This window comes from Lampetra fluviatilis, chromosome 3 (assembly GCF_964198595.1).
Source record: "Lampetra fluviatilis chromosome 3, kcLamFluv1.1, whole genome shotgun sequence".
Classification (NCBI taxonomy): Eukaryota; Metazoa; Chordata; class Hyperoartia; order Petromyzontiformes; family Petromyzontidae; genus Lampetra; species Lampetra fluviatilis.
The window spans coordinates 5,700,417-5,723,311 of NC_136277.1; the positions used below are offsets into that span (position 1 = coordinate 5,700,417).

Consider the following 22,895-nt stretch of genomic DNA (forward strand, 5'->3'; position numbering starts at 1 on the left):
TGTCATTCCGCAGGGCACCGTGCTGGCTCACGCGGCGCAGGTCCCTGGGGATGATGGGTTGGTTGCGCAGGTGGGCTCGAGCCCCGCGCGGAACGTTGAGCCAAGGGAAGACCTTGAGTGGGTCCATTCGTTATGTGCCGCCTCGGACGATTTGTCGGCGGCGCAGTTGGGTGCGCTGCGCGAGTTGCTCATTGAATTCTCTGATGTATTCAGTAAACATAAGTATGACATTGGGTGCACGGATTTGTTGCACCATCACATTGAAACGGGCGATGCGGCGCCGGTCAGGCTAAATCCCTTCCGACTGAGTCCCGTGGAGAAGGAACATGTTCAGTCGGCTGTTAACGATATGCTAGAAGCCGATATTATTTCGCCCTCCTCTAGCCCGTGGGGAGCGCCTATTGTGCTGGTTAAGAAGCAGGACGGGTCCCTGCGATTCTGCGTTGATTTCCGTCGCCTGAATAAGATCTCTGTGGCTGACGCGTATCCGCTCCCCAGGATGGATGAGTCCCTCGATGCATTGTCTGGTGCGCGATATTTTTCGACTCTTGATTTGTTATCGGGGTTTTGGCAGTTGCCGCTCGACGAAGAGTCGAAACCTAAGACAGCATTTCGGACTCCAGGGGGGCTGTTCCAGTTTAACCGGTTACCCATGGGACTTCACTCCTCTCCAGCGACGTTTCAGCGACTTATGGAGCTGGTTTTGTCGGGCTTGCAGTGGGATACATGCTTGATTTATATGGACGATGTCATTGTTTTCAGTAAAACGTTTGAGGAACACCTCCGGCGATTGAGAGGGGTGTTCTTGCGAATGCGATCGGCTAAGTTGAAATTTAAACCGGCCAAATGTCACCTCCTTCGTAGGTCCGTTAGATACTTGGGTCACATTGTCGATTCTTCGGGGATCTCCACCGATCCCGCGAAGACGGATTGTGTCGGTTCGTGGCCGACACCTACGTCCGTTTCCGACGTGCGTAGTTTCATCGGGTTTGCTTCTTATTATCGGCGGTTCGTTGAGCACTTCGCCACTATTGCAAAACCCTTGCACGCTCTAACGGCGAAGGGAGTGAAGTTCAAATGGGGACCGGAGGAGGAGGCCGCGTTTCGCTCCCTCCGGGACGCCTTGGTGGGTGCCCCACCCTTGTGTTATCCCGATTTTGCCAGTCCCTTTTTGCTGGACACGGATGCTAGCAACACGGGCATTGGGGGGGTGCTATCCCAAGTCGTTGGGGGTGTCGAAAGAGTTGTCGCCTACGGTAGTAGGGTGTTGTCTCCGGCGGAGCAGCGCTACTGTGTCACCCGTCGCGAGCTGCTTGCCATTGTTTTTTTTGTGCAGCAGTTTAGGCCATATCTTTATGGTCGTCACTTTACAGTCCGAACGGACCACGCGGCGCTACAGTATTCATTGAGGGTCGCCCAGCCCTCGGGCCAGTTGTCGCGTTGGTTGGAAGTCCTCCAGGACTATCAGTTTACGACTACGTACCGTAAAGGGTTGCGACACACGAATGCCGATTGCTTGTCGCGGTTGTTGCCTTGTGATGAATGCGCGTGTTTGTCGGGATCGGCGCGCTGTAAACCGACGCTTGCGGGGGAGATGGGGGCACTGGCTGCGACAGCGGGCGCACCGATCAGGGATGATTCCACTGCCTCTCAGGGTCGGGACTCGCTGCTCTCGCTGTCGCTCAGCGAATGGGGCCGCCTCCAGATGGCGGACAGCTCGCTGCTAGCATTGCGCCGCAAGGTTGGGGGTCCCGAGGGGGACCAGGAGCGTACCGGCTCCTATGTACTTGAGCGGGGCGTGTTATTGAAATGGGACAGTTTGTCCCGGCGGAACGCACTCGTGGTGCCTTCCGCTGTGAGGGGGAGGGTTGTCTTGGCGGCACACGAACGCCTCTTGCACTTGGGAGTTAACAAGACGCTTGCCCTGCTTCAGCGTGACTATTACTGGCCGGGAATGGGAAGTGATGTGGTGCATATTCTGAAGGGGTGCGTTGAGTGCGCCAGGCGTAAACCACCGGCCGTGGCAGCTAATCCACCGCTGCAATCTATTCAGGTCTCGCGTACCAACGAGCTCGTTGCACTCGATATTTTGGGGCCCTTCCCAGTCACGCCGAGAGGGAATAAATATTTGTTAGTGGGGGTCGAATACTTTACCCGATGGCCTATGGCGTGGCCTCTCGCTAACCAGTCGGCAGCGGCTGTGACGGATGCCTTCGTCCAGGGCTATGTCCTGGACAAGGGGGCTCCCGAACGCCTGCTGGCCGACCAAGGTAAAAAATTTTCGAGTAAATTGTTGCAAGAGGTGTGCGATCTGTTGGGTACCAAGAAGGTGCGTACCTCCCCGTACCACCCGCAGACTGACGGGATGGTGGAGAGACTCCACAAAACCTTGACTTCCATGCTGTGCCAGCAGGTGTGCGAGGCACATGTAGATTGGGACCTGCAGGTCCCGGGAGTCCTTGCCGCGTATAGAATGGCCCCCCATGCAGCTACGGGGTTTTCCCCATTCTATTTGATGTACGGTCGGGAAGCTGACCCGCCAATAGAAACGCAACTTGGCCTGTCCGCTCCACGAACTAATTCTAATTTGGCAGAACATATTAAGTTTAATATTCACAAGCTGACAGAGGCGAGGGAGGCCGCGCGGCTTAATTCGCGGGCTCGCCAAATTGCTAATGAACGGTTGCGGGCACGGAAGGTGTCCATGCACGAATGGAAACCAGGTGACAGGGCCTGGCTGCATTGCCCTCAGGCACCCTTGGCTACGTCGCCTAAATTGTTGAGACCGTGGAGGGGACCCGTGGAGGTCGTGCGCGTTGCACGGCCCCAGTGCGTTCAGATAAAGTGGGGAAAGCGCCGGTGGTACGTTCACCCCTCCCGACTGAAACCGTTCTCGCCTCCATATGGCCTCCCCTTGTGTCGTGATGGCCGGGCGTGTGACGTGACCGGCGACCCAGAGGGGGAAATGTCTCTGCCTGATCCACACGTATTTTCGCCTGATCTGCTCCCAGGTGTCTCGGAACTGACAGCTGCCGATCACCGGCGGCCGGATCTCCGCGGCGGGGCCGGCCCTTTCAGGCCCGTTCCGCGCCGTCTGGAGCAGCCGGAACCGCCGGACGGTCGTCAGTGTCCCGCCCCATACGATGGACCAGCCAGACGGACTCGCGCCAGGTCGTGCTACTTTGCATGACCTGCCTCGTGAGGAATCGGGGCAGTTGGAGCGCCTCGTCACTGCGTGTAGTCGCAGGGACGTGGGGCGCGTTCGTTTCGAATTTGCTCGTATCGTGTTATTGTTGACTTTTCGGGTTCATTGTCAATCTGTACATAGTTATTCTTGTTGTTGTTGTTGTTGTGTTATGTTACGGGGCACACTCGGGGGGTTACGGGGTTTTTTTTTGTTGGTTGTCGTTTTATCGTCGCGGTTGGTTGTTGTTAGCAGCCGGGCCGGCTGCGAGCTATGTGGGAGGGGGTGATGTAGTGGTGATACGCGCTGGGTGTATATGTCGTGTGCCAGCGCGTATGTACGGGTGTGTGTGTGGTGACGCGCGCTGACGGGGAGGAGCAGGCGTCAGTGCGCGGGTGGGGGTAGTGCTGCTGATTGGCTGTGTGCCGGTGACGCGCGCAGAGGGAGTGATCGGGTAGCAGCGCGGTGTGATTGGTCGGGGAGTGGAAACACGCGCTGAGCGGAACCGGATCGTAGGGATAGCGCGTGGGGATTGGGTAACTGAGGAGCGGTGCCGACGTTGAGGTCCGCATCCGCTCCGTCTCCCGGGAAGAAGGGGTATATAAGGTGATGCACAGAGGAGCAGGGGCAGAAGTGGAACCATCTAAGAATGAAGAGGAAGGTGCAGAGATAGAGCCCGGAGAGGAGAGTAATGGAGAGTAGAGGAGAGTAAGGTATAAGTGTGTAGCCAGCGAGATAGAACGGTCTACACGAGCTGAGTAATGTATAGTGTGTAGCCAGCGAGATAGAACGGTCTACACGAGCTGAGTAATGTGTAGTGTGTAGCCAGCGAGATAGAACGGTCTACACGAGCTGAGTAATGTGTAGTGTGTAGCCAGCGAGATAGAACGGTCTACACGAGCTGAGTAATGTGTAGTGTGTAGCCAGCGAGAGAGAACGGTCTGCACGAGCCGAGTATGCATACGGTGTAGCCAGCGAGAGAGAAAGGTCTGCACGAGCCGAGTATGCATACGGTGTAGCCAGAGAGAGAGATGCAAAGTCTACACGAGGCGAGTGGAGAGTGTAGCAGAGGCGCAGAGTCTACACGAGGCGAGAGAGGAGTGTAGCCGAGGCGCGGAGTCTACACGAGGCACAGAGAGCCGGCAGCACAGAATCCAGAGTCAAGAGAAGCGCATTGTGAAGAAGAGAGGCCACGCGTTGTATTGTTACAAGTCAAGATTTAATAAAAGAAGTGTGTTCCCGTCAAGGAGTTTCCTGCCGTCATTTTCCAATACTTCACATGTGTAATGACAGTAGAGTCAACCTGCGGTGTGAGTGGACTAGTGGCCACGGGAGGTAATGACAGGGGAGACAGCCTCTAGTGCAAAGGGACTAGTGACTATGGGAGGTAATGACAGTGGTGTCAGCTTGCAGTACGAAGGGACTGGTGGTTATGGGAATGGTCGAAAATAGAAGCGTGGCCAGGTGACTAAAGACGACGGTAGAGTGTGATGGTGGAGCGAGCGTTTAGAGCCAGCGAGAAAATGTGTAAATGGGGGCGTGGCCTCTGTCTGTATTTTAGGGAGATGCGCAGGGGACTCGGGGCTGTTGGTGGGGTTTCCGCCTGTTCGAAGGAATGTATCTCCTCAATAAAAGAAACCATCTCAAGACAAGTGTGTCAAGTCGTCATTCCACATGCACAATGTCCTCTATCAATTTCCTTTACTCTTAGCAGCACAGTCACATTCACCACAGCCGGGGATGTCTACACGCATTCACTTCGCTGCTGCGGTTGATACACTTGACTGACTGATGTAATCAATGCCGCACTCATCTCATTGAGAGCAGTGACAAAGCTGACTCACATTCATGATTCTAGGGATGGGGTTGGTCAGGGTCATTGTCAAACCAAAGTGTATCCCTGCTCATTCGAGCAACGGAGTGGTCATGTGGCGGTTCTAGAAATTCCACGTTCCCATGGCGGAGAATCAGCCTCTCAATGGGTTTACTACTGTTCGATTCCCGCAACGTGGTAGTAATTTTATGGGTCCTGAACCGAAATGCGTTGACCCGCCCAGCTGGGGCTTGAGCTGGCAAGCTTCCACTTGTGAGGGACGTCCTGTGACCGTGGCCCACAGCCGAGCCTTCTACCACTCGTGAATAAGCGAAGCATGCGATGCTGCGTGTGGGTAACTGGGCGTTCTCTAGACGCTAAATTAGCTCTCTCTCTCTCGCAGCTGTTTGTTTTAAATGGTCACACTCCAAAATGGTTTGTGAATTTAACATGAGTACTTTGACGCATGAAAATCACACTCTTCAAACAGAAACTCGCCACAGGGGTTTCATGTCCTACACTAAAGACCTCGCAGTAACTTCATTTAATTGTTATGATTGTTTACCCAGAAAAACCTCAATGAGTCTCATGACTCTTTCTCAGCAGGGTCCTGCCAAGTTTTGGCAGAAGGAGGCTTTATTGCCACCTGCAGCCCGAAAGGTGCAACCTGTGGGAAACCCTGCAAAGTTGGCAAATCTAGACCATGCCACCGGCACACAACGAGGTCACTTGCCACGGAGAGCGCTTGGATACAGTAGACAGATCAATTCCTATCTATGCCCAGCTAAAATTGACTGAGTAAAGGGCATTGCTGTAATGTGGACATTTTGAAATGTTTAAACCAGTGGTAAGGTTCACATTACACATTTCCCATGTCTAATTGTGTGATTTATTTTCCTTTGCAGTACGTTTTGTCAGACCATGCTACCGGCTTCCATATCCGATCCCTCACCTTGTAAGACCAGACTTAGGGCAACAGAATGCAGGTGGCAGCATTGTCCTTGACAGCGCATTGGTTGATAGCTTGCGTGATGACGACTGCTTTCATGACTCAATGTTTCTACAATTACGAGGTTGTTGGGGGGCGCCTAAGGCGCCTGCGGCGGCCCCCAACAGACTGGTCAAGTAAATCCTTACGATCCACTCACACAACGTGCGGTGGGCCTTCATCCAGCAGTGGATTTAAGCACCAAAAAAACTCGAGTACTAATGTAATGGACAGAGCACGGCTCTCCCTCAGGGCAGCAGTGGAGAGCAGAGGTGGGACAAAGTCATTGTTATGCAAGTCCAAGTCGAGTCGCAAGTCATCAAATTCATGACTCGAGTCTGACTCGAGTCCAAGTCACATGACTCGAGTCCACATCTCATAGGTGGGACAAAGTCATTGTTATGCAAGTCCAAGTCGAGTCGCAAGTCATCAAATTCATGACTCGAGTCTGACTCGAGTCCAAGTCACATGACTCGAGTCCACACCTCTGGTGGAGAGAGCGCGGCTCGCTCAAGCCAGCAGTGGAGAGCACGGGGTCCCTCAGGGCAGCAGTGGACGGAGCACGGCTCTGCCTCACTCTCACTCACCCGTCTCCTCTGAGGTGCATGCAATTGTGTGCGAGTGAGTGAGCTGTGTGAGTGAGTGAGCCGTGTGTGAGTGGATCGACCGTCAGCTTTCCGTGGCTGCGTCTCCGGCGCTGTGGCCGTCATGTTGCTGCTTCTCGGGCCTCCGAGGTGCGGGGTGCAACACAACACGAAGTGGGCAGCTCGTAGTCACGTGACGCACTTCAACCAATCCGGGGGCGTTAATTACAGTCACAGATTGACAGACGGACAGATCTGGGCTATTATTTATGTGTATTTATTCACATCAACGTTTACCATCTCAGCCTGCTCCTGTACCACGACAAAGCAATGGTAGGATACAGGAAACAGGGCTACAAGGCAAGACTAGAGCACCAGAGCTGTTGCGTGTGAGACAGTCACCAAGCTAAAATTATTATTATGATTTCAAGATGAGTCATCAGTCATGCATGATCACAGCTGAATGAAGGCCTCCCTAATCCGTGACCATCTCTCATGGTCTTCCAATACAACAATCCATTTAGGTCCTGCACACGATGCAATATCCTTGCACCATCTCCACGATGGACGTATTTTCATGCATTTTCCCCCCTTTCGTTACCACTCCATAATTAGTTTCGGCCACCAGCCAGCATTCCTTCCACTGATTTGTCCTACCCAATCCACGCAATGTTCTTATTTTCTCGAATACACATGGTCCACTTCCTGTCTCCTCATTCATTTATTATTTTAAATGCCTATCTCCATGCTTTCTCAGTTTTCAGCATGAGATCAAATTTTCAATAACTGTCCTAGGTATTCAAACTCGAATTGTTTTCCAGATGTATTTCTCTGTTGACCTAAATTTTACAAACTGAGTTCAGGAAATGTTTCTTTCCCATCGACCACATACATACTATTAATTCTATTCTGGGACAGACTACTTATAATCAAATACCATTGTGTGTAGCTACATAATAAAACACATTAGGAAATGGAACTCTACTCAAATGAATTACGAAAATAACCAAATACATATTGAACAGGCACGTTATCATCAATGCATAAAGATGGATTTGCAGATAAACCGCGTGATGGATTAACTCGAGATAGCAACATCACAGCAATGAATACATCCTCTTTAGCCCTGTATGACCACTCAAACTTTACAACATTCGTGTGGAAAGTGCACTTGCCACATACCCTAAACGCGTCAAACATTTAACAACTCATTTAAAGTAAACCCACATGACAAAGTCCACATTTGTCACAAGGGCATTAGGTGGAGAGGTAATAACACGACATCACGGGGTGAAGAAATGTCACTGATCTCCTTGGTGTTGTATGTGGACTGTGGTGGGCCCCTATCCTCACCCTCTCACGTGTGTCTGTAATACACCATATGCTGAACGGGGATGTGTGCTGAGAAAACGAGTTGTGTTCCAGCACTAGGTGCACGACTGACTGTGCACATTATGGAGCCAATAACCTGAGAGACCTTATATTAAAAGTTCTCAACTTATATCTCATAGCACATCCAAAGTAACCTGGTTGTCAATTGATGTTGAGACCATATCGTAGACTAGTCCTTGCCCATAACTCCATTAATATTGCCAATGCAACGGCCCAAATTGTCGATAAAATATATAAGGCAGTATATTAAAGACTAGACTCAAGCGATTGTCATTCACAATAAAATAAACATTGCAAATTATAATATTTGGGTGAAGTTTTATTTTATTTTAAATGTTATTGGTAAATAAAATGCGCAGAAGCACAATCTTTTTCTACAATGTTCTTCCAGACTATTATCCAGATGAAAAATGACAAATATTTGTTCAATCACCAAAGGTCAAAATTCTCCCTGTGCTGCCTGATCCCTTGAGGACCGTAAAGAACCTCAAGTAGGATCCCAAGCCCCTCTCTTCCCCTGGAACTTCTGAAATTGCCCCAATCTCCAGAAGCCTTGCCACTTCTCTTATCAAAGCTTCCTTCCTGATGAATCCATGACTATGTCAACATGGTACCTGGTACTTGCCCTATGAATTATCGAACATGTCCTCACTTGATGGGCCCCAGAACCCATATTTAACTAGCAACCCCAACGTCTTTTGGAGGTGACCGTCTGTACGTCCCTCCTAGCCAGCTAGCCAGCAAAACTTTGATTTTTACATAGAACCACATCTCACTCCACCGTTCACGTGCCTTCCCTGTACTGTAATTCACAATGTATATAGATGTCTCACGTTGTCTCTGGATCAATCAGATTCTCTCTTCTCCTGCCCCTCTTCTACCTCTCCTAAATTATTTTCCTCCCTCCACTGTCACCACTTTTCTCCCCGCTCTCTTTCTCCTTTTTTACGATCAGTGGAAACAAGAAGATGCTCGGTGTAGTCGAAACTTTGCTTCGTTCATCATTTCCTATTTTTTTTTTAATAATAACTTTGTTTTATGTAAACCCCCACCTCTCGCTCACTCTCTCGCTCACTATCTCGCTCTCTCTTTCTCCTACCTTTCTCCTTCTTACTCACCTCTCACCCTCGCTCTTGTCATTCCCACCTCTCCCGTTCCCATCTCAATGTCTCTTGCCTCTCCCTAATCCTCACTCCCACTGCTTGTCGCTTTGCCTCTCTCTCCTCTCCGTTTTACGCCCTTTCACTATCTCCACACTCCTCTCCATTCCTCTCCATTTCTTCCTCCTCTATTTCCCTCCCGCACCTCCCTCTGCTATCGCCTTGCGCGAAATACGTAGCTGGGGTGGAGGGTGGGTGGGGAGCGGCACGACATTCTTTGGGAATAAACAAATAATTTTCCACCATGCATCATGTACAGGCTACATGATGCGTTCACTCTTTTTTATATTTCTAATATTTTAAACACCTCCGCCATAGGTTAGACGGATATTGTTGAAATTACATGCGTAGGTATGAAGTCGACAGCCGGGTAACGTTATACTCGCCGTGACAGAAACTGCAGCATTTCTTGCCTCAAACCTTTAAGATGAGTGCTGTCAGCAGTGGCATAATGCTTTTGCATAGGGTGTATAACTCACCGCTGTGCCTGGGTTCTAGTACCCATACACCTATACGCAGGTATATTAGAGAGTACACAGAGCTACACTATGTTCCTGTACACCCTAGTACCCATACACCTACAGTGAGGGAAAAAAGTATTTTATGCCCCGCTGATTTTGTACGTTTGCCCACTGACAAAGAAATGATCAGTCTATAATTTTAATGGTAGGTTTATTTGAACAGTGAGAGACAGAATAACAACAACAAAATCCAGAAAAACGCATGTCAAAAATGTTATAAATTGATTTGCATTTTTATGAGGGAAATAAGTATTTGACCCCCTCTCAATCAGAAAGATTTCTGGCTCCCAGATGTCTTTTATACAGGTAACGAGCTGAGATTAGGAGCACACTCTTAAAGGGAGTGCTCCTAATCTCAGCTTCTACCTGTGTAATAAAGGACTCTTTCACAGTGTCGATCTCCGTTGTCCTTTATTTGGGTTCGTGTAATTCTCGCTCCCACGGCGTCCTCGCTCAGGCCCGCGTCTCCTCCGTCGAGCACTCTGCAGCCACACTGCTGCTCCGCCCTGCAGCCACCATGCTGCTCCGCTCTGCAGCCACACTGCTGCTCCGCTCTGCAGCCACACTGCTGCTCCGCCCTGCAGTCATCCTGCTGCTCCGCTCTGCAGCCACACTGCTGCTCCGCTCTGCAGCCACACTGCTGCTCCGCTCTGCAGCCACACTGCTGCTCCGCTCTGCAGCCACACTGCTGCTCCGCTCCTCCTCGCTCACGGCCAGCCTTCCACAGCCCGCTAGCCCCCCTGCGCCCGGACACCGATGGCCGACGGTGCCGAGGTCTCCCAACACGTGGCGATCCCGCCACCCTCCCAGTACTGCCCAGCGTGGCCTCCTCCCGTTTTCACTCCGTCTTAACTCTCCGATCCCTTCCGGTTCCTCTCCCTAAATTATCTCCCCCACGTGACCCTAACTGCTCCCTCTCCTCACGTGACCCAGACTCCGCCCCCCTCAATCCTTGCTCGCATTACACCTGTATAAAAGACACCTGTTCACAGAAGAAATCAATCAGATTACAAATTCTCCACCATGGCCAAGACCAAAGAGCTCTCCAAGGATGTCAGGGACAAGATTGTAGACCTACACAAGACTGGAATGGGCTACAAGACCATTGCCAAGCAGCTTGGTGAGAAGGTGACAACAGTTGGTGAGATTATTCGCAAATGGAAGAAACACAAAAGAACTGTCAATCTCCCTCGGCCTGGGGCTCCATGCAAGATCTCACCTCGTGGAGTTGCAATGATCATGAGAACGGTGAGGAATCAGCCCAGAACTACACGGGAGGATCTTGTCAATGATCTCATTGCAGCTGGGACTTTAGTCACTAAGAAAACAGTTGGTAACACACTACGCCGTGAAGGACTGAAATCCTGCAGCGCCCGCAAGGTCCCCCTGCTCAAGAAAGCATATATACATGCCCGTCTGAAGTTTGCCAATGAACATCTGAATGATTCAGAGGACAACTGGGAGAAAGTGTTGTGGTCAGATGAGACCAAAATGGAGCTCTTTGGCATCAACTCAACTCGCCGTGTTTGGAGGAGGAGGAATGCTGCCTATGACCCCAAGAACACCATCCCCACCGTCAAACATGGAGGTGGAAACATTATGCTTTGGGGGGTGTTTTTCTGCTAAGGGGACAGGACAACTTCACCGCATCAAAGGGACGATGGACGGGGCCATGTATCGTCAAATCTTGGGTGAGAACCTCCTTCCCTTAGCCAGGGCATTGAAAATGGGTCGTGGATGGGTATTGCAGCATGACAATGACCCAAAACACACGGCCAAGGCAACAAAGGAGTGGCTCAAGAACAAGCACATTAAGGTCCTGGAGTGGCCTAGCCAGTCTCCAGACCTTAATCCCATAGAAAATCTGTGGAGGGAGCTGAAGGTTCGAGTTGCCAAACGTCAGCCTCGAAACCTTAATGACTGGAGTAGATCTGCAAAGAGGAGTGGGACAAAACCCTTCCTGAGATGTGTGCAAACCTGGTGGCCAACTACAAGAAACGTCTGACCTCTGTGATTGCCAACAAGGGTTTTGCCACCAAGTACTAAGTCATGTTTTGCAGAGGGGTCAAATACTTATTTCCCTCATTAAAATGCAAATCAATTTATAAAATTTTTGACATGCGTTTTTCTGGATTTTGTTGTTATTCTGTCTCTCACTGTTCAAATAAACCTACCATTACAATTATAGACTGATCATTTCTTTGTCAGTGGGCAAACGTACAAAATCAGCAGGGGATCAAATACTTTTTTCCCTCACTGTATATGCAGGTACATACGGAAGTTCAAAGAGCGATGCTGTGTGTCTCTACTGCACACACGTTTCGTCAGATTAATAAGGGGGTGGTCATGCCCACACGCACTGTGCTGTATCTGCTCGGACTGGCAGGGCGGCTGTGTGGGCTGGGCTTCTCAGGAACAGGCGAGGTAGCAACACTGCGACTGTCGGAAAGTCTCTAACTTACCTGCACACCGGCTTCCCGATAAGGGGACTGTTTGTAACGCATTACTTTGACCCTCAGACCCAGCGTGGTGTTGTAAATAACACAGGCTTGTGCGCACTCCGGCATCGTGTTGAATAGGTTCACGTCCTGCATTGGCAAACACAAAAACCCTCCAATATATTCTGAAATAAATCAGTCATGTTGATCTGATCGGAGCGTCTCTCCCAATTGTTTGTAGGCTATCAGCAGCTACACAGTGTGTCTGAACCCACACACCTGTACACAGTTACATAAGGGAGATGATACAGCTATGTATCCGTACCCCCCAGATATTTGTTCCTGATTTGGATGCATCTAAAAAAATAAGAAAATTTGACCGAGATACTAAGTGTTGGTTGTTCCAAATGTTTATTTCAGATTGATCGCTCTCTCCAAATGTTTTTTTAAATATAAACCATTGGCCCCACGGCCTTCTAAGGATACATAATTTTAGCAACTTTGACCAATGCAAGCAAACTCTGGACAAAGTGTCTTATCAGCAGGTAGGCTGGATTGATTAAATGGTAGTGATTTTAGGATTAGTTTATGTTATGTACACGAGAACAGCTCTCATCCGCAGTGATATGAAGAAGCAATATTGCAGTTTATATTTTCTGTGGGGTTATCCGCGATTTTATACCTCTTATGCACGGGGTAACAATTCGCGGAATAACCCTTGAATAATAGGACGGATTTTCCACAGTACTCCTCTTATCCTTGAAAAAATTGCGAATACTGAAGTGCGTAACCTCTGGTACCCGCGGTTAACTCTGCGGGTAATATGGTAGATTTGTCAAGCAGCTCATTTTTTTGCGAAGAAATGGCAGGTGATAAGCAGAAGGAACACGTATCTGCTTCAAATACATGTCAGTCTGTATCTCCGTGTAAGCAACAGAGACGGATGTAGAGACACACGAAGACAAAGATCCCCCATATAGCCTTAACAGACTTTGCTATAAAGTGATGTTAGCAAACACCTATTAGGGCCGACACGGTACACCAGGCCCCACCACCTTTGTCTCCCTAATGGCAATGTTAGAGTCGACCTTGGGGAGGCCCATGACCGGTCCACATTTTCGTCACTGGTGTTGGCCGTGAGCAGCAGAACCGCACCCACCCACATCGGGCAACGGATAAGGATATTTCGCGGACCCTACAGTTGCCATGGGTAATAGGGCCGTGAAATAGGAGGAATTCTCCTGTGTCTGGTTGGACTGTAGGGTGGCTGTGTGGGCTGGGTTTGTGCGGAACCCGCGAGCAAACACCGCGACTATCTCAAAGCCCCAAATGTTACCTGTACGTTTGGTTTCCTTGCAGAGACTCGAAGCATATAATGCATTATGAATGCCCCCTGCAGAATGTACTGGCAGGCAATAAAGGAGTTACCCAGTTAAGTACCCATGGGCACTGCATGTGACATGGCGAAACCCCACGCAGATGAGGGGAACATCTCAAAGCTCTGCACAGATGAATCAATCCACAGACTCAATCCAGTTCGTGGATCAGGTCTGTATTTGGAGTTTTCTTAGTACTGCACTTCACAACCCTTGCCGTCCCTCATTCAAAACTGCAGGTAAGCGCCGTGGTCACCCATTCCGAGCGCGAACCAGGCTCGACGCTGCTTAGATTGTGAGATCCGGTAACATCAGGCGTAGAAAGGAGATTCCTGGGAGGCAAATCCCGATGCAAATGAAATAAACCACTGCGGCGACTATCTGGGCTTGTGTCTTTGTCTTTATTAATTATTTCCATAGCTGGACAGCGCCGCTCTCTCTCTCTCTGGCATGGCTGCACTCCGTTCCGCACGGCTGGTGGTTACTCGCGTCTCCTCTCTCTCAACCTCTCCTGCTCCCGCGCGCCGCTAACAGGCGGTGCGCTGGGAGGAAGCCTCCGGCCCGCTACGTGGCCGCTGGCGTCCTGGAGGCGAGCGACGTGGTCCCGCTCTCGTGACTCCACACACTGACCTCGAGCTCTCTTCCGCTTCCCCTTATATGCCCTGGCCTACGTCACCAATCCCCGCCTACAGCCACGCCCCCTCACGAACCATCTAGATGGTTACTTCCCCCCAGCCTTTTGAGCTCCGCCCCTAACCTCGGCCCATCCCTCTCATTGGGTGATGGCCCAAGCGGCGGAGCCTATCCACTGATCGGCGCTCATCGGTAAACTCTCGTATTACATCACCCCCCCCCACCCCCCGGTGTAACAGGACTAGCCGTCCCGGCTAAAACAAGCAACAACAATACGAGAGCCGTAGAGCATGAAGACAATGCAACAACAAGAACAATAAAAAGGCGCCCCACAAGCGCACAAGGCAAGGGCAGTTAGAACACAATTAACTCACAACAGATTCGATAAGATGCATATGAACACGTAATGCAAGAAAGTATAACAGTTATTAACAAAAGGGAACAGATTTCGAGCGTGTACGTGACGCAGGGCCATCCCCCGCCGCAGGGCGACGCGCCACCGGTCCCGATGTCGCAGGAGACGGGAGAATGGGGCGTGGAGCGTCCGACTTGGCGGAAGAAGATCCCGCCGGAGCAGGATCATCCGCAGCATCCGGAGCGTTCAGTGTCTGGGGGACTGTGGAAGGCAAACCAGACCCCTTCTGGGGATCAACCCGCAACCCCGGCGGCCCATCGGGTGCATCAGACCCCGGCAGGGTAGTTAATGGGGATGAGGGAGCAACGCGCGGTGCAAAGAAAGGTTTTAACCGCGAAGTGTGGACGAACCAGCGGCACGAACCCGACTGAATACGTACACATTGAGGGCTCCGTACCTCGATCAACTCAACAGGCCCCTGCCATGGCCTATGTAATTTGGGAGAGGTACCCACCGGTACCTGGGGACAGTGGATCCAGGCCCGGTGGCCCACGACCCATGGCATCTCACGTCATGATCGACGAGCACACCGCTCGTTACGGGCCTGGGTCCTCGCCGTAGCAAGTCTCGCCGCTTCCCGCGCTTCCGTGACCCGGCGAATTGAATCGCGGACATGTTCTGGCAAGCTTAGCGCAGGTTCCTTAGCGGGCATCCCTAGTTGCACATCAATCGGCGGTACCTTTTCCCGACCGTATCATGAGGAAGAACGGTGAGTAACCCGTGGAGGCGTGCGGGGTCATACGGTAGGCGGACAGTACGCTAGGAACGTGAAGGTCCCAATCGGCCTGTTTTTCGTGCACCGTGTGACAAAGCATGGCAGACAAGGTACGGTTGAACCGTTCCACCATTCCGTCCGTTTGCAGCTGGTAGGGAGACGTGCGTATCTTCTTAGTGCCCAAGGCATCACACACGTCACGCAACAATTTTGTAGAGAAATTTTGGCCTTGGTCAGTGAGTAGCCGTTCCGGAGCCCCCTTGTCCATCACATAACTGTTCACGAATGCATCCGCAATGGATGCCGCCGATTGATCGGGCAAGGCCCAAGCCATCGGCGAAAAATACTCCACCCCTACCAACAGAAATTTGTTGCCCCTGGCGGAAGGAGGAAACCGCCCGAGGATATCAAGAGCTACAAGCTCATTAATTCGAGTAACCTTAATTTATTGCAAGGGTGGAATATATTTCGAGCGTGGGGGTTTTCTCCGAGCACATTCAGAACACGTCTGGATGGCCCTGGCGACATCAGCCGTCATGCCAGGCCAAAAATAATCCCTTTGCATTGTGAAAAGTGTTTTCTGCATGCCGAGTTGAAACAACTTGTCAGCGTGCAGTGTCCGAAACAGTTCCTGTCGAAGCGTAACGGGAACCACCAGGCACCAATGGCCCAGCATGTCATCTTGCCACATTAATAGGCCCCCACGAAAGGCAGCCTGGCGGACTCCGTCCATGCCCGGGGCCCCCCTGGGCCCGTTAGCCCGGGACCGTAACGAAACCAGTGAGTCATACAATAGCTGCTCACGTATTCACACCGACCGTGGCAGGTTCAACACAGCGTCGGCTGGCCATGGCTCCGCGCGTTCCGCGGAGCATTCCACGGAGTCCACCCCCGCGGACATGACCGGCTGAGGGGCCCGAGGAAGAATCGTGCACCGGTTAGTGCCGGACGCGCACGTACAAGAGGAGCCCCCGGGCAATCTGGAGAGCGCGTCCGCATTTCCATGGTGAGTATCCTTACGGTAGTGTATCTCAAACGAGAACTCCTGCAACGTTTCGAGCCAACGTGAAAGCTGGCTCGATTGTTGTTCAATCTTTAACGAGTATTGCAGAGCAGCGTGGTCGGTGCGTACAAGAAATTTCCTACCATACAAATAAGGCCGATATTGGCAAACGAAATGCACGATCGCCAGAAGCTTCCTGCGCGTAACACAGTAACGAGTCTCTGCCGGAGAGAGAACCCTGCTACCATACGCCACGATCCTTTCAACGGCTCGTGGCCGCACACCGGTAGTGAGATGTCCATTTCTTTAGACAACTCCAGCATCTTGGTTAGAATCAAGGGGTCGAGCAGGTCAGCCGTGGAGTCAGGGTAAGCGGCCATCGCGAGCACCACAAGTGCGCTTCGATACGCGAGTGGAGAATCGTTGACTCCCCGGCGCCGATGCATGAATTTTCTCTGCGCGTCACATGATGGTTCGTAGATTTCCGCCATCTCAGCGAATGCATCCCGTAGTGTTTTCTTCCTCCCTGAGAGAATAGACCGGAACACCGCCAACGAAACATCGTCCAGCAACGTGGGCAAGGCCTCCAGCGCTTCGTCCTCCGTCCACTTCACTGAGAGGATAACGGATTCGAATCGGCAGGTAAAGGCGTTCCAGTCGTCGCCCGAGGAGAATTCTTTAATGTTGGGTAGGCGATTGCGCCGCCGAACGCTCCCGTCCCCGGCCGACGCCGCCTCCCCCGGGCGCATGCCACGCTGCTCGGAGAAAATGGCAGCATCGGGTCGTGCGCTCGCGGCCGCACCAAAAAATGGCGGTTTTGCGCCACGTGGTGCCCGACGCGGGCGCGATGGCGGGCCCGTTCCTCAGCGACCCCCGGACGGGAGCCCAGCACCTTCCCAATCGAGGGCATTTCCCGCGCCGGTCCCGAGGCCGTAGACGAGGCGACCAGCGTGACGAGGTTCAGAAGAACGGCTTGGAAAGAATCGATTTGCTCCGCCAGCCGCTTCCAACCATCCTCCGCGGCCGGAGACGAAGACGGCTCGACGTCTACGTCCTTACATGGTCCCTTGGTCGACCCAGGCGCGGTCGCGGCAACCGGGTCCGCCAACTCCTGGCTGAGCGGATCATCATCTTCGTCCGAGGACGGTGCAGGTGGGTTCCTTTTCTTGAGATGCTTGGACAACGTAGCAGTGACCGATTTGTCCAAGTTCAAGAGTCACTTCTGACGCCAATGAAATAAACCACTGCGACAACGATCTGGGCTTGTGTTTTCGTCTTTATTATTTCTTTCCACAGCTGGACAGCGCCAATCTCTCTCTCTCTGCACTCCGTTCCGCACGGCTGGTGGTTACTCGCGTCTCCTCTCTCTCAACCTCTCCCGCTCCCGCGCGCCGCTAACAGGCGGTGCGCTGGGAGGAAGCCTCCGGCCCGCTACGTGGCCGCTGGCGTCCCGGAGGCCGTAGCATGGACTGACAAAGCGTACTGCAAAGGAAAATAAATCACACAATTAGACATGGAAAATGTGTAATGTGAACCTTGTCACTGGTTTAAACATCTGAAAAGGTCCGCATTACAGAAATGTCCTTTACTCAGTCAATTTTAGCTGGGCAAAGACATAAATTTATCTGTCTACTGTATCCAAGCTCACTCCGTGGCAAGTGACCTCATATCGCTAAGTTGTGCGGTCACTTGAAATTATTGTTTGGGTCCAACTGAAGCTTCTGTGTTAATGCAATAACACGAAAGCACAAATTGATACGAAATAGTCGGGATCTTCTTGCTGAATCTCAGTGCTGCTCCTCAGCACCAGCAACTGTGAGTAGCAGCAGCGGGAATCTCACATCATTGCCATGGACAGTCTATCCAAAGACGACTACTGTTGGCTTTCTACCACGTGATAGCGATTTTATCGACCTTGGAGGGTGATGAGTCAACACCTTGACCCGGATGAGGACTCTCAACCACCCGTTGGTGAGTTGAGGGCTCTAGAAAAAAATCCACCCTGACAAGCACCACGATGCTCACACCCATGCAATGTGTAGCACCATATGCATGCAATCTTATTATTATTTAATGATAATAATTACACGGGGATTAACCAGGAGTAGACAGCTCGGAAGTAGCAAAGGAGCAAACGCATCTACATAGAGACTACACAGGGATTAACAAGGCGTACACAGCGGCTTCAGGGCAGTACTTGTGTCTATATAGAACATATGAGGAATAGCAAGGGGCGCACAGCGATTAGAAAGGGAGTACACGGGACTACATAGAAACTCCACAGGGATTAACAAGGCGTACACAGCGATAATCATGCGAGTACACGTAACTACTCAGGCACTACACAGCTACAGTATTTAAAAGGAGTACAGTGACTAGCAAGGAGACACATTCGTCTATATAGACAATACACAGGGATTCTCAACGCGTAGACAGTGACTAGCAAGGGAGTACCCGTGGAGTGGCATGGCGTTGGAAGAAGAGATTCGATGGTATGTATGGTAGATCGGAGGTCCATCGCCAACGCGAGCATCTTCTCCATGACGAGGGTATCAATTCGCTCCTCCCCCATCTTGGGGTACGCTGCCTTCGCCAACTTTAGCAGGGAGCTCTGGTAGGCAAGGGGGGTTTCGTGCTCCCTGCGCCGTCTATCCACGACGCGGTGGCGGATGGTCGCTGCTGAAGCGCTTGCTGCAGGGTGGCGCGATCTGCAGGCGGCACAGTGAGGAAGGCCGCCAGCGCTTCATCGTCGAGTGCCGATGGTAAGCCTGAAGTGCCACCTCTTCTGACCACCCCGACATTTTAGCGCTTGTGGTGAACCTGCGCTGGAAGGCGGCCCAGTCGCCTTCTGAAGCGGAACACTCCTTGAGCGCCGGCAGCCTCTGCTGTCACAACTGTGGCTTCGTAGACGAGCCGGCAGTCGGTGTGGTGGGAGCAGCCAGTACAGTGGCAATGACGCGGAAATGGACGCCGATTGGCGAGTCGTAACAGCAGCCAATTTTGAATCGTCCGCGGGCGTTGCTGATGGTGAGGCCGTGATGGCGATTTCAGCTGCTGGTCCGCCGAGATGCAGGTTGTTTAAAAAAGATGCTGCAGCCTGCAGGAGGTCGGCGACACGCGCGTGTGTCGTGCGTAACGTCTCCTGCGACGGCGGCGGGGTGTTCGATGGATGGCCGGCGTACTGCGCTGAGGGAGGCATGCCCTCGGTCCTCCCCCGTGGGCTGTCAGAAGGCAGCAGCGCGTCTTCGGCATAATCCTCTTGCGTCCCGGTACGTTGGACTCTGCTTCTTGTTTCCATTTTAAAAAAATATTATTATTTATTTATGTATTCTTCTTCCAGTTATTTTTTGTGGCACGAATTCGTGGGCACTTCAGACACCAATGTAGTGAATTCCGGAGACACTTGTAGACGCCGCGTTCTTTATTACTTGCACCACACTAACTACTGTAAGCTAACTACTCGTACAGCCTATCTCACGTATCTCTTCCACACAGCCTATCATACGCCGCCTACGTAGTGTGCCTATGTAGTGTGCCTACCCCGGCTACGCTCCAGGTCCTCTGGCTATGATACCCTACGGGAGGCTGTCTGACCTGACCCAGCCAAGGTACAGGTCGAACCACTGGCTCCTCAGACCCGGCCCTTACAAGGACATCAGGTAAGAGAGTCCCAGGGTCCACCACTGGCCTCACAGAGCCCCGGCCCTTAAAAGGACAGCGGAGCTAGGGGTCCAGGGTCCTACACTAGCAGGTCTTCAGGCTTCGGTCTTCAACTTTAACTGCCACGAACCTCTCCAGAGGTCCGCTTTATATACACTTCTCAGCTGAGGGGCGGGGCTCTGTGGGATCGTAGAACACCCTGCATCCCCCACCCGTTGGGAGGGGGGTCCTAGAACGCCCCACAGCCCCCAACCGCTCCTGGGCTGTCTGCCGTTGCACGTAAGTGCAGCCCATTTACGGCGCTACACATGCACCAAACAAACGCTACGCGCCGTCTGCTGCACGGCGGGCGTTGGGAATCCCCTGGGGTCATGCGTACGAGTGGGGACCGTTGTGTGTCAGTGGCATGGTCGAGATTTGCCAACTCTGCAGGGTTGCCCACAGGTTGCACCTTTGGGGCTGCAGGTGGCAACAAAGCCCCCTTCTGCCAAAACTTTGCAGGACCCTGATGATAAAAATTCATGAGACTCATTGAGTCTTAATTTAGGAGCTTTCGTGACTGCAGGAATTATTCTTTGGTTCTTTTCGGTTAAGTCACGTCTAAAAATAAAATAATAAATTAATAAATTCAAATAACATATTACTCATTGAGGTTTTTCTGGGTAAATTAAGTTACTGCGCGGTCTTTAGTGTAGGATATGAAACCCCTGTGGCGAGATTCTGTTTGAAGAGTGCGATGTTTGTGCGTCAAAGTTATCATATCAAATTCACAAACCATTTTGGGACGTGACCATTTCAAACAAGCAAATAAGAAAACAGCCGTGAGAGAGAGAGCTAATTTAGCGTCTAGAGAAAGCCCAGTTGCCCACACGCAGCATCGCCTGCTTCGATTATTCACGAGTGATAGAGGGCCTCAGCTATGGGCCACGGTCACAGGACGTCACTCACAAGTGGAAGCATGCCAGCTCAAGTCCCAGCTGGGCGGGTCAACACAGTTCAGTTCAGTACCCATAGAATGACCACCACGTTACGGGAATTGAATAGTAGTAAACGCATTGAGGGGCTGATCCCCCGCTATAGTCAGTGTGCTCCATGTGCCGGCTGCCCAGTGGCACCGCTCAGGGCCAATCCGGCGTGATCCTCGCTCCCTCGCAGGGGAGAAGCCGCTGCTGTCCATAGCCACAGGCGCAGCGCGTAGTCGTAGCCGCAGCGGTGATCGGCGCACCACCGCGATGTGCACTCTGCAGCCCGAGGTCCATTCCCACGCCACAGCGAACGTCGGCGGCAAGTGGCATCTCAACCGGTCCTGGCACCTTCACGAACCTACAATGACCAGGGTGGTGAAGTATGGTCAAACAACACCCATGACCGACACGGCGTGGGGAGACCTTTGTCCACAAATTGACTGTAAATTGTTTTGCATTCACTTCAGCTCCCCCTTTATTACAGAGCCTTCCACTGTGAATGTCGCAAAATGATGCCCAGTAATGCCTGAATTGTGTCTCCCATAAAATAAAGTCGTTAACTCGCACAGCTACGTAGGGGTCGTCATTAGTACAGTCTTGATTCATTATATAAAATACTTTAGGAATAAGAAAAGTCGATACAATATGGTGGTTGATAAAATGTGTTTCTTCTCTATTGTGAGATTCAACAAAAAGTGCCACTCCATCTGCTGCCGTGAAACGTAAAACACCACACGGGTTGCATTCCTATGCAGTAGCTCCTGTGAACACAATGTGTGTGCTGCGTGAGCTCTGGCGAGGCTTGCAAGGAACTGAAGGGTTTTGAACAATTCCCATATGGCCTGAAGCACCGCTCCCCATGCGTTTCAAGCATATTGTCAGGCACCGTGCAGTAGAGCGGCACGCACTCCCGGTGTGTGTTCCACTGCCCAAGGAGACGCTCGTGTATCGTACTGCATCGCGCTGTGATAGCCTGAGCTGTGTGGTGTCAGTGTGAGGAAGGGAGCCCCACCGGACGTGAAAGTGGAGATGGGGTCACAGCGGGGTAATGGGTGAGACCGGGGGTGCCTGGCTGTTTGGATGAGTGGTGGTGCAGTGGTTAGCGCACCGTGCTCTGAACCTGGTGACCTGAGATTGATGCTCAACCACGGTAGCAATCAGTGGGGAGTAATCTCTGAACCAGTCCTGGGCCTCCGTTGTTAAATGTGTAAACAACAGCACTCGGTACCCACATGACCCACTCATGTGACACGTCAGCGGCTGTACTTGCGGTGCGTGGCTTGTGGGTCTCCCTTCCTCCCAATGCAGCTGAAGCCCTGCTGAAGCGGCCGCACGCCTCCGACGACCTTGTGGGTGAGTATCTCTCCTCCAATCCCACCACGGCTGACCAACCCTCACCCACCCTTCCACACCTCCTCTGTCGTGTCTCCAGCGTGACCCATCCGTTGGTGTTCCCATGCCATCTCAACTGCCCAGGCCCGACTTCCACAATCATATAAAAACCTTGAGAGGCTCTTGCCACAACTTGGTTAAGGCCACCACTGGCCAACTCGAGTGTCTTTTACAGGAGCCAAGAGCACAGTTGGTCTCTTTATTGAACCTGAACAAACTTACCACCATCGCCAAAACCATCAAAGCACTTCCCAATCTTCACCTGAACACTAACAACCCCCGTGCTTCAGAGTCACGGACATTTATGTCTGTGAAATATTGTACACAGATATTGGATTATTGTTTGAAATTAGCTAACATCACAATGCAGGACCGTCCTAAAGAATAAGCGCCAGACTGAGCAAGGTTTACCTGGGTATTCGAGAGCGCGCTGTCATTGCTGTGAGTGCCTTTGTGTGTGAGCGTCTTTCTGTCGCGTCTCTGTACGTCCACTGTGCAGATTGCGCGCTCAGCAGCTGCTTCAACAACACGGAGTGCTTCCACAACTACAACCACGAGCTCGCTCAGAACCCCGGTGAGCAGGGAGGGTCCTTCCTTCCCCCCGCTACCCCCCCACCCACCCCTCCACAGCTCCAACTCCCCCCCACCAACTCCCC

The 22,895-nt window shown here is 51.9% G+C and overlaps 1 protein-coding gene across 1 annotated transcript in view; it reads right to left on the bottom strand.

Annotated features, from left to right (window-relative positions):
* Window positions 1–16,971, bottom strand: part of LOC144948058 (sterile alpha motif domain-containing protein 9-like) — a 50,226-nt gene extending 33,255 nt beyond the window's left edge. Inside the window, exons 1-3 of the mRNA XM_078877489.1 lie at window positions 16,507–16,971; window positions 15,184–15,289; window positions 14,550–14,705 (exon numbers count right to left, since the gene is read on the bottom strand). Of these exons, the coding sequence (XP_078733615.1) occupies window positions 14,550–14,705; window positions 15,184–15,289; window positions 16,507–16,971 (727 nt within the window). The remainder of the gene's footprint in view (window positions 1–14,549; window positions 14,706–15,183; window positions 15,290–16,506) is intronic.
* Between the last annotated feature and the right edge of the window lie 5,924 nt (window positions 16,972–22,895).